The sequence below is a fragment of the Malus domestica genome, chromosome 09, assembly GCF_042453785.1.
Source record: "Malus domestica chromosome 09, GDT2T_hap1".
Taxonomy (NCBI): domain Eukaryota; kingdom Viridiplantae; phylum Streptophyta; class Magnoliopsida; order Rosales; family Rosaceae; genus Malus; species Malus domestica.
The window spans coordinates 924655-936273 of record NC_091669.1 but is presented as its reverse complement, the minus strand read 5'-3'; the positions used below and the strand labels follow the sequence as shown (position 1 = coordinate 936273).

The 11619-nt window shown below is 36.1% G+C and overlaps 2 protein-coding genes and 1 long non-coding RNA gene across 5 annotated transcripts; 1 reads left to right on the top strand and 2 right to left on the bottom strand.

Annotated features, from left to right (window-relative positions):
* Positions 1–303: 303 nt before the first annotated feature.
* LOC103442155 (uncharacterized) lies at positions 304–4612 on the bottom strand. The gene is made up of 2 exons (XM_029107650.2): positions 3514–4612; positions 304–3106 (listed from the first exon to the last, which is right to left on the bottom strand). The coding sequence occupies exon 1, from the start codon at positions 4487–4489 to the stop codon at positions 3587–3589; it is 903 nt and encodes a 300-aa protein (XP_028963483.1). The 5' UTR covers positions 4490–4612; the 3' UTR covers positions 304–3106; positions 3514–3586.
* Positions 304–11106, bottom strand: LOC103442154 (uncharacterized). Of its 3 annotated transcripts, none has more exons than XM_029107649.2 (2): positions 9792–11106; positions 304–713 (listed from the first exon to the last, which is right to left on the bottom strand). In XM_029107649.2, exon 1 carries the CDS (start codon positions 10903–10905, stop codon positions 9841–9843), a length of 1065 nt encoding a protein of 354 aa, XP_028963482.1. In that variant the 5' UTR covers positions 10906–11106; the 3' UTR covers positions 304–713; positions 9792–9840. The 3 variants fall into 3 exon arrangements, with proteins under 3 accessions (XP_028963482.1, XP_008379135.1, XP_008379134.1); XM_008380913.4 differs by lacking the exon at positions 304–713 and adding an exon at positions 9129–9712; XM_008380912.4 differs by lacking the exon at positions 304–713 and adding an exon at positions 9129–9423.
* Positions 6110–6891, top strand: LOC108174175 (uncharacterized). Its single transcript, XR_001790974.3, has 2 exons — positions 6110–6250; positions 6621–6891. It is a non-coding gene; the product is annotated as an uncharacterized lncRNA (long non-coding RNA).
* Positions 11107–11619: the final 513 nt, after the last annotated feature.

Below are 11619 nucleotides of genomic sequence, written 5' to 3'. Positions count from 1 at the left end.
TAACACCCAACTTTAATTAAGTATCTGATTTTCTATTAAGCAGAAGTTACGGGAATTTTATGTTTTGCTAGTTTTGTTAGGGTTTATTAGCTTGGAATGCATATTGCAATTAATTTAGACTGTAAATTCCTGTTTTATTTATCCAGCTAAGCAGATTGTATTATCCCTTCTTTTCAAGTCATTGCAGTGTATTTTATAATTTTCTTTCTTTTAATTACTGCATGCTGATGATGAAAATACGTACGTAATTATCCACCAAAAATGGAAAAAATTTAAGAAAAGAAACGAAACAATTCAGAGACAGATCGAAAAGCAATATATATAATTATTGGACATCGATTAATCTCTGATGATAACATGTGCATTACTGCATTAGAAAAGCATAAACATACCAGCAGTTTTTTACATAGCTTGCTTGCTCATACATTATATATATACGTACTCAAACCTTTAAGGATTTCATCAGCAGCTACTTTAATTTGCTGCTAAATCAAGAGTATACGTACAGTAGAAGTGGAGTACGTACTGCTTCGTATCCCTTCTTTTCAACTCAATGCGTTTCTTGGCATTGAAATAATTCAACATCTAATACGTACGTACTGCTTCGTGCTTACCAGTATGTACACTTTCAAGACGCTACTGTTCAATTATTCTTCAGATCCACAGAAGCTAGCCAGCCTCCTCGGGAAAGATCAAACCCTGTTACAATAATTCTAGCAACAAAAATTAAACATTAATTATTATATGCATAAAACAATAATTAACAAGAAATGAAAACAGGGTATATATATGCATAAAACAATAATTAACAAGAAATAAACATTAATTACTATCCTCACACTCTTTTTTATTTCTCACACATATTTCTAATTTTTAACCGTCGAATATGATGAATTGAAAAAAAAAATGACAGAAATTAACAAGAATTTGTAACACGTAAAAAAATATGTTGGATATCACACTTCAAAAGTTAAAAGAATTACACAGAAGATATGAGCTTCTTCTGTAGTCCACTCTATATATCTTAAACAATGTCCCGGGGCAGAGATCCAAAATTCCAAATATAGCACTAAGCAAGCTACAGTTTAAGCAGATATCTCTACTTTTGGAACTTTTTTAACTGTATGATAGAGATCACATCAAGGATACAGTACACGTTAAAATATAATAATATTATTATATATTCCAGCTGGTTCCACGAATCCAAACATTTCTGACTTTTCTTCTGAACCAATTAATTCGCTGAACATGTCATGCATGCAATATAAATTGAATGAAAAGACTGATGTTATCAGATAATACTACAACCAGCGGGAGAAGAGAAATTCAATGAGCTATAATGCAAGGTAGTTGTTTTCTTGGCTGTCATGATGTAGGGTGAAGGAATGTAAGTCTACATGGATAGGTGATCAAGTAAGCTAAGTTCTTAGTTATATAATATTTTGATTTATATTTTTATTTAGCGATAATCAAACTTAAAATTTTTCATTTACAAATAAAGAATAATATTATTAAAACTTAATACTATGCGGCAATTTAAGTACTTATCAGACCAAAGGAATAGTAACTTAGTTACTTAGTTTAAGAATTACAACGCAGGTTCTTCATTTTTCATCAGCAAATGAATGAGGATTCGATCTTGAAAATCTTTTAACAATGGGGGAAATTCTATTTTTATAACACACCCCCAAGGAAAAAAGAGAAAAAAATAGTAGAATTCTACTAGGAACAATCAATATCCACACGGAGTAAATGACAATATACTAGTTATCTATCTGATACCGAGCAATTGTTCCAATCATCTCCTCTATTCTATGTAAAAAAATAACTTACAAGAAATAAGATCACTAAACTTACAAGGCATTAATTAATTATGTGACACCAAGTAAAAAAGTTAAAGCATATAAAAATGTGTAATATGTGTGGGACAATGCCACCATTTTTGTGTTATCGGCTCATGTAAGTCTCTCTCTTATTTCTCTTATTAATTATGTGCATATGTGTGTATAAATATATATGTGTGTGTGTGTGTGTGTCTATATATATATATATAAGAACTATTTTTTCAAGTATTGATAAATAACATCATTCAGATAACCCATTGTTGATTGACCACTGGAATCTAATTAGGGTTCAAAAGTTCAATTTAGTAATTGACTTTCCCATGATTAGAGATGATATTTTCAGATAGATAAATATATATATATATATATATACACAATTTGTTAATCGTTTCGTTTTGCCTATTAATTAGTATAAACATCATGTTTCTGGCAAAGACGTGCACCAAAAGCATGATGCCATGTAAGCCAACCAGCCAGATGGTTATATATAGAAGGATCAAATTAATTTAAGGGAAAGTTGATATAACTCCTATTTTTGTAGCAAATAGTAGGAATAATCCAGTTTATTAAAATAAGTCCAATTCGTTAAATTTAATTATTTTATTATCAATAATTATCTCTTAAAAGAAAAAACTTATTGTAAAAATCAAATTTCTTTCTAATTATCTCTTTGATTATTTCTTTTCTTGTTATTTCTTGTTATTCCTCCTGCTTTAACCCATTTATAGATTTTTTTTTAATTTTTATAATCAACCTATATCACAAATTAATTGTATTTATCTACCTATATGACAAATTATTTTTCATAGTCAACCTGTCACAGATTAATGTGTCTTGCTTATAAGTATATTATGTTTTTTCTCTACCTTTTAGTTAGGTTTCATATCTCACTTATAGGTATAATATACATTCATATATTTGCTACTTGAGTTAGGGGTAAAATGTTTTGCAGATGGATTTATGTTAGTATATTATTATTTTTTTGTTTATAAGATATTAATTAAATATTTTGGAGTTGAAAAATGCATAATATTAAAAGATTTTAATTGATTTTTAATATTTTTAGAAAATATAAAAAGAGTATAAAAGAAATAAAAACATATAATTAGATAATTGGAGTCACTCCTAAAAACACTTTATGTTTTTAGACCTGAATCTAAAAGCCCCTTAATTTAAAGGGTTAGATGTAGATGAGATGACTGTGGCTAAAGTTGGCATTACTGGCAGGATAGAAAGAATAGGGCAGTCTCTCTTTATCTTACCTGGCAAGAAGATCAGAAAAAAAAGGGGATTAGTCTTGGCTCAAGCTTAATTAATACAATAAATATATCAGAGATATGGTCATAAATTAACCTGGTCTCTTTTTAAATTATCCTGGTGTTTAAACATTGGTTCTTGTTAATTTGAATAATTACTTAATTAGTTACTCGATGGCCACGACTCTACCAATGAATTAAAAAGCAAAAAACTAAAACGAAATGGTCATAACTTTGTCCCACCTACACCACAAATAAAGTTTTGCCAGATATAGCTTGCTCTACCACTTGTTTAGGAGTACTTCTTAATCCGTGTTTATCTTAATTTGCGCACTTAAATTAAGTTTAATTGGCGAAGTTAATGACCAAACCAACTCAAATGTTTATAATATATATGAATGCAAATTATATACCTGAGATCGTAGGCTTCCATTCCATAATCTACTGATAATCGTATCCATAAATACGATTACAAACGACTTCAAATCAACGGCCCAGAGTGAGAGCAGCGTTAACGTCGAGCCTCCATGCAAATCCTCCATCGTCCATTCTCCACAAATCACAAGGCACAGTTCGAGAGCACCTCTCCTTACCCACCGTGTACTGCAGCTTTACTTGGCATGTTATTAACGCTGAAGCATCCGCGTACGGCAGTTTCTCCTTCACCACCAACCACACCGCTATCTCCGCCCCGCGCTTCTGCTGGCTCACCATCCTCTTAAACGCCCCGTTCAACCACTGCACCCTGTTCTGACCGTCCGATATAAAACCCGGACACGTGTCCCCCTCCAGATCACTCTTCATCCTCTCGGCGTCCCTACTCCTAAAACTTCCAAACGTACCTTGCACATTCATGCATGTGCCTGTCACGCACTCCACAGTCACCCAAGACTCCACCGCCACCATCTGCCGCATCCCCTCCGTCGGATCTGATCCTCCTCCACCACCCATGTAATTCCTCAACCACATGGGAATTCCTAGGCCTAAGCCCTCATCTTCTTTACCAGTAGGATTACTATTTTTGTTATTTCTATGGTTATTATTGTCCGTCACCGTAGGATCTAACGGACGCCAAGATTCACCGTTCGATGAGCCGTTGTTATCGTTTTTCTCCGGCAAGAGCTGCAGAGTCGTCACCACGCGCTGAGGATCCTTATTCTTCGCCCTACATACATTATTCTTGGAAACCCTAACGTACTTTCTCTTTCTTCTTGCACTCGTCAAAATACTCGCAACCGAGTTTTCGTTATTACCAACCTCTCCGGCTCTGTTCGTCACCGGTTTCGGTGCAATCGGCCGAAATCTAAGCATGTTCGGGTTCACGATTGCAGGCGCATCCTGCCCCCCACCATCTCTTCTTAGCATCCGCCGCCGTTCTCCGCCCTCCATATCAACAACCTTTACACAATCTCTCTCTCTCTCTCTCTACTTTCTCTCTCTCGTCGGATTGGAAGCTAAGAATAGCGATGATTATATTAATAGGCGGCAGGCAGAAGTAGTAACAACGACACGCGAGAGGAAGCGCGTGTAAAGACTTGTACCACCAACGCCCCTTCCCCACCATGGGCTAGGGTTACAGCTCCGAAACAACGACGGGATCCAAGTGGTTAAATCCTTTTCACCCCTAGTGGGGCCCACTAGAACTCATGTCCCTCCCTCCCATCCAATGAGAGAGCAGTATGTGTCAGCCACTTTCAAAAGCAGACGTCGACGTGGGGCTGCCTCGAGCATAGCGTACTGCTGTTGCCCTTTGGGGAGGTTCGAGGTATCAAATACGTGGTCGTCTTCCATTCGCGAAGAACATCAAAATTCGGTTTGCGAAAGAGTAACATTAAAAGCTTTCACGCGAGACACACCGCGTGACGCGCAATCTCGCGTGGACGGGCTCTCACTCACGACAACAATTAGAAGGGTAGGTGAACGACGTGGAGTTTGTGCGAGTGAAAGAGATCAAATTGGTGCTTTTACGATATGGACGCGTGGTTGGTCGGATGGACAAGTGAATCTTTGGGCAAGATTTTTTAGGTTTATTTTGGTTTTAATTTCCGTTTATGGAATAGAACATTTTCTATTATTGGATACCTGTGAATTGTGATCGAGCGCTGCCACGTGATACCTGTGATCGACTGCTGCCACGTGTTCTTAAAATATCTGTTGTAAATCCTTAGCTTTCTATTTGTCAAAGTTGTAAATTCATAGCTAGATCTACTATTTGTGAGAGTATTATTTTTAAAGAAAAATTAATGAAAAATATTTTAAAATTTTATATTCTAATTAAAAGTTATCTAATAATTTTATGAGAGATTATACTCACACCTTAAATTACTTTTTTCATATTCTTTTAATTTTTTAATATTTTTCTATCAAGTATTAGTGGTGTTTAGAAAATATTAAAAAATAAAAAATATGTGGAAAAAGTTATTTGGGGTGTGAATATAATCTCTCTAATTTTATTTAATAATTAAAATAAAAAAACATAAAATATAAATATGTGTGCCCAGCATGTGTTAAATTTTATAAATAGTATAATACCGTTAAGTTTTATAAATAATGTAGTAGCGTTAAGTTTCATAAATAATATAATAAATATCATAAATAGTGTAGTAAATTTCATAAATAATGTAGTAAATTTCATAAAATACAGTTAAATTTTATAAATAGCGTAGTAAGTTTTATAAATAGTACGTGTGAGGACCAGTAGTAGAACGTCGGGGAAACATCCACTCGAATCCTCCGACAGTGGGCATCTGGCCTGATTAGGACCAGACTATCCACCCCACAACAGCAGCTAGCTAGGTCACCACCAAGTCCCTCATTAGAATCCAACATCCTCTTCCTCCAGTCTCTCTCACTATCATTATACTGCAAAATTCCAGCCAAACCATCATCCTCCTTTGATGGTTGAATCCATATGAAATCCTGGGAGGGGGGGAGGGAGGGTGGGTGGGAGGGAGGGAGGGTGTGTGGGAGGGAGCGAGGGAGGGAGGGAGAGAGAGTATAAAATCCTGGGAGACAGAGAGAGAGAGAGAGAGAGGAGACTTGGTCGGCGTCTATGAATATACGGAGTTGTCGTCGGCGAGGTGGGCTGGTCGTGGTTTTGGGTGATTCGGTGACTATCGGTAGAACTGAAGAATTTGGCGTTTACTCTAAGTTGGTATTTCTGGGTTTTTTGTTTTAATTTCCAATACAAAATAATAATGTTAACAGTGTTAACCTTTTATTAAGTTAGAAGACAAGTGTCAAGCTATTAGATAAGAGACACTAAAAAGATAAAATTTAGAGACAACGGATTTTAGGAGTGATATTCACACACTTATTTTTACATCTCACATATTTCTTGTTAATTTCTATCATTTAATATTTTTTAATTCATCTGATCTAACGAACTAAAATTAAAAATGTGTCAGAAGTAAAAAGTGATATTCTTCTATCGCTTGGATTGGTGGACATTCGTGATACAGGTGGAAACGATTTGCATCTAGGCCCCAAGTTTTCTAATTTTTTATTTTTTGAGTCGCAGGTCGGGCTACTCTCGTTCTTCCAGTAGATGACCCTGAGCAAGAGGAGGCAGAGCACGACACCACCAGCAAATTCAGTTTGAGGAGGTTGTGGGTGAAGGCGACGAGGCCCTTGCGGAGGCCATCGAGGCTGGGGATCGTAAGGATGGGCACTATGACGACATGACGACTCTGCGGCGGTGGGGCAGCCAAGGACAACTCACTTCAACGTCATCAAATATCTGTGCTGATTGTTTTTCTGGTTCTTGCTTTTATTGTTTTTTGTTTGGAAAATTTCAGAAGTATGCTTTGCTTTGTGATTAACTTCTATCGATTTTAATTTGCATTTTTGAAGGGAGAACGATGAACTTGGTTTTATTATTTTAGTTTCAATTGTAGGTCTAATTTTTTATTTCATTATTTTGAATAAATTACAAAAGTTAATCAATTATAAATGAGTGGGAGAACACATGACAGCCTAAAAAGTGTGTGATTAAGATACATTACAGTTAATGTGGACGAGCTAAAATGCTCCTATTATTTTTTAATCTAAGGTTCAGGGTAAGTTTACCACATTACTGCATATCCATTGAACGATACTATATCCTAATGCTTTATTTTTTTATTGTTTACATAGAATGACAAGTTTCCAAGGACAGAATATTGTATATATTTATCTGTAATTTATTTACTAAGTTTGGAGATGCCTATGTTTGGTATTCAGGGCGTATAGCATTACTTTATAAGCTGTTGGACCATCTAAAAGTTGGGCATATATACCTAAACCCCGGCCTTGGAGGGATGCCCTAGAGACCTCATTTTCCATTTTATTGAAACAGTTATATTGCCAGTGATGTTCAGTTAAGCAACATAATACATTATCTATATTATTGAACTCGTTCTTCGATATAGTTGAATATAAAATCCATTACTTAAGTTTTTTATAATAGTTCAGATGAGTTTAATTTTGCTATACAAGAATTCGACACCTTGAATTTAATTTTCAATAACACTATTCATGATGTGAGGTTGGTAGAGGTTAGGGCTAGATTGGGGTTAGGCGTAAGAAGGTTTTGTAAAGCAGGAAAGTGTTTAGTAAACTATAATGTCGTGAGTACTTTTAACAAAAAATAAAATGATGGGGGTAGAATAGTACTTACGAAAGTTTCATTAATTGGTATTATTTACTTGCCTCCAAAAAAAAATTGCTTTATAAAGAAGAATATGTAGTGCTGTTTTGGACCCATGATTTTGAAAAAAAAAAAACATTTTTTTTTCATTTACCAAACACAATTAAGACAACTTTTTAAGAAACTGCTTTTAAAAAAATTTAGGCAACTTCAAACTAACCCAATTTTAACTATTGGGGCACCCATCTATTTTTTCCCTATTTTATAATTATTTATTCCCTTTTCTCTCTTACATGGTTTACCAATTATTTAATAGAAATCAAACTCATAATTTTAATATATTGAAGGCTAAATAGCTAAAATGGTCCATGAGATTTGCATAATTCATCACTTTGGTTTCTAACATTTCAAATCGATAAAAGTGTTTTATGAGATTGTCCACCATCCATCATTTTTGTCATTATGTTAAAAAATCCGTTAAGTGTCCCAGAGCTATTGCCCGGAAGTTTGGACAATTTTCAAAGCTTTGTAACTCAATCATTTCTTAACCAAACTCGATCCATAATGTATCAAAATAAAGATAGGAAAGTGTAGAATAAGATTATACATATTTGGAAGCCTAATGACTGTCGAAGATTTTCGAAAAATAACCTTAAAGTTAACTGGTCCGAAGGAAAACTCGTCGGAAATTGGGTAAACTTTAAATGATTATAATTTATTCAATACTCAATGAAATCAAGTGATTCAAAAACAAAAATCATACTTTTCGACGTGAATAAGAGAATGATACCTTTTTCGACGGCTAGCTCACCATGGTTTGGCCAGAAAATGGCTGTCTTGATCTCGAATTAGCTACTTTCGAGGCGTTTTCTGGCCAAATTAGTGGTTTAGCAGCCTACAAAGGTACCATTCTCTTAGTCTCGTCGAGAAGTATGATTTTCATTTTTGAATCACTTGATTTCGTTAAGTATTAAAGAAATTATGAACGTTTAAAGTTTACCCAGTTTCCGGCGAGTTTTCTAGTTTTCCCCAGACCAGTCAACTTTGAGGTTATTTTTCGGCCATCTCCGGCAGTCATTGGGATTCTAAATAGGTATAATCTTATTCTATACTTTCCTATCTTCATTTTGATATATTATGGATCGAATTTGGTTAATAAACGATTGAGTTATGAAGCTTTGAAAATTGTCCAAACTTCCTGCCAAGAGCTCCGAGACACTTAACAGAGTTTTAACAAAATGATCAAAATGATGGATGATGGACAATATCAAAGACCACTTTTATCGATTTGAAATGTTAAGAATCAAAGTAATGAGTTATACAAATCTCAGAGATCATTTTGACTATTTACCCTATATTGAAACAAAAATTTGAAATATATCAACCACGCTGGACTCAAAATATTCGACGAATTATAAGAATTTGATTCTTATATAAAAAAAAATACTACTTAATTATACGTGGGGTTCTTGAAAACATCTCACAACAGGAGAACGTACGACACACAGCAGCCAACAAAAGATAATATTTCCATCAGCTCCTTTAATTATATATATCTTTATCTATATCTATATCAACATAGATGCTAGGTGTGGCTCAATGAGAGCAACCACGTGTTGCTTTGTTTGAACTTCTCTTCCTCTCCTCCTTTCCCTTTCCACGGTTTTAGATCGAAACAAAAGCTTTTACCTACTACCTGTAAGCTTTCATCACATATTCAGTATTTATTTGACGGATAATGTCTCCGAGACTACATTTTGATTGTGATACAAAATGTTAACCGCCGAGAGTCCCAAAAGAAAAGTAAACCAAAGCTTTTACCCCTGTACTTATATGTCTATAATTCTATGTTTTGGTAAGTTCGCCTAAGCTTCCGTCCGTCGTCCGACTAGCGTCTAACATATTTCAGAACCTTAATGATTTTACACTTACTAGTAAAAGTGACACATATAAAGACGTTATCATCAGAGATTGAGCTTTGTTCCCTGTGCGAGTTAGTCTATCGTTTAGTAGTTTGCTTTATTCAAAGGTTTATATTAAAAACCAGAATTAATAAACATATACCTGATTTTTATTAGCACCTTCTGCTCCCTCAAGCTTTGCTTCTCCTAGCTTAAAGACCCAAACTAAGCGCCGCCGTGATATCCAGCCTCCAAGCCAACCCACACTCCATCCTCCACACATCGCACGGCACCGTCTTCGAGCACTTCTCCTTCTGCAACGTGGAGTACTGGAGCCTCACCCGGCAACTGAACATCGGGTGAGCATACGGCAGGCTCTCCTTCGTATCCAGCCACACCACAACCTCCGCCGGCGGCAACTGCCCCTCTACATAGCTCACCATCCTCTTGTACGCCTCGTTCACCCACTGCACTTTGTTAGAACCGTCCGATATAAACCCCGGACACGTGTCTTTATCCAAACTCTTCATTTTCTCCATGTCCGTATACCCTAACCCTCGTACTTCCATGCACGTGTCTGTCACGCTTTCCACCGTCACCCACGACTCCACCGTCGTCACACGAGGCACCACCGCCGCACGATCTATCCTGGACCGGCTGTCCTCCTTCCAGACGGACCTGTTCATCTTATGGTTTAGGTTCTTCCACGTAGGAATCTCCCTGTTACCCCAAGATCCACTACCTGAAAAACCTAGAGAGTCTGTTTTTTCCGGCATCAGTGGAAGAGTGACGACATCCGGCGGATTATCATCTGTGGAAGATCTACTGTTGATTAATTTTCTTGCGCTGTTATTATTCTTAGGGTCCTTCGCGACCCTAATGTACTTCCTCTTTACTCTCTTGCTTGCAGAAAGGACGGTTTTACCATCCGCCGAAGTCGGACCGGAGGAAGAGCCGCCAGCCGCCGGTTTCGGAGCGATCGGCCGGAATCTGAGCATTATCTGGTTGATTATCGTCTTATCCGGAGCACCAGTCTCACCGCCTGCCACGCGCCATCCATCTCCCGCGTCCATCCACTCTCCTCGTACGATGTTCCCCTCCTCTCTCCCTCGGATGCCTGATCTCTGTCTGTCTGTCTCTCTTTCCTTTCTCTCTCTATCTCTCTCTCTCTCTCTCGTCTCCGGAGGACAGAAGCGATAATCATAGCAGGAGCGTGGTGGCTGGGTGAGGAACCACCACGTGTCTAGGGCACCACTCCAGCAGTTGTGACTACCCATTGGCTGATTCGTTTGCCTGCAGGGCCCGCCTAACGTTTGGCGTATCTAGGAAGAATATATATATATATAACACATAAGACGTATATATATATATATTACACGAGTAATGCTAATGAAATTAAATTTGAAGATTAAATTTTAAAAATTAAAAGACATATATGTTGATGATTGGTTTATAATTTAAGCATTGAAAGACGTGTTCATTTTTATTAGTGATATATCATTTAGTTTACAATTTTAATCTCTAAATTTTAGTCCCTAACCTTTAGCATTACTCATATTATTTTATGTGTCATGATAAACGTTGACTGGGTAATTGGACCAATTGGCATGTCTTATGTATATAAGCTATACTAAAAACAAATACACAATGTTACCAACACATTTATTTTTATTCCCATATAACCTTTTTAATTTTTTACAGTGGGATCTAATAAATTAAAAAAAAATTAATATAAATAAAGTTGGAGTTTCACCGTGAAATTAAGTGACAAATTAAGAGTAGTCTAATTTTTTGTAAGTTCTCGCATGTTTGGTCATACGTGGAGAATTTTAAAGTTTAACATGTGGACAACATAAAAAGTGTGGCGTAAAGCACGTGTGACAGTTAGGCTTCACATATGAGCAAAATTTCTCTAATACCAAGAAGAAAATAGGGGGTTTCACTATAAAACTAATTGATAATTTGAGGAGTACCAAACTTCTCATAAGTCC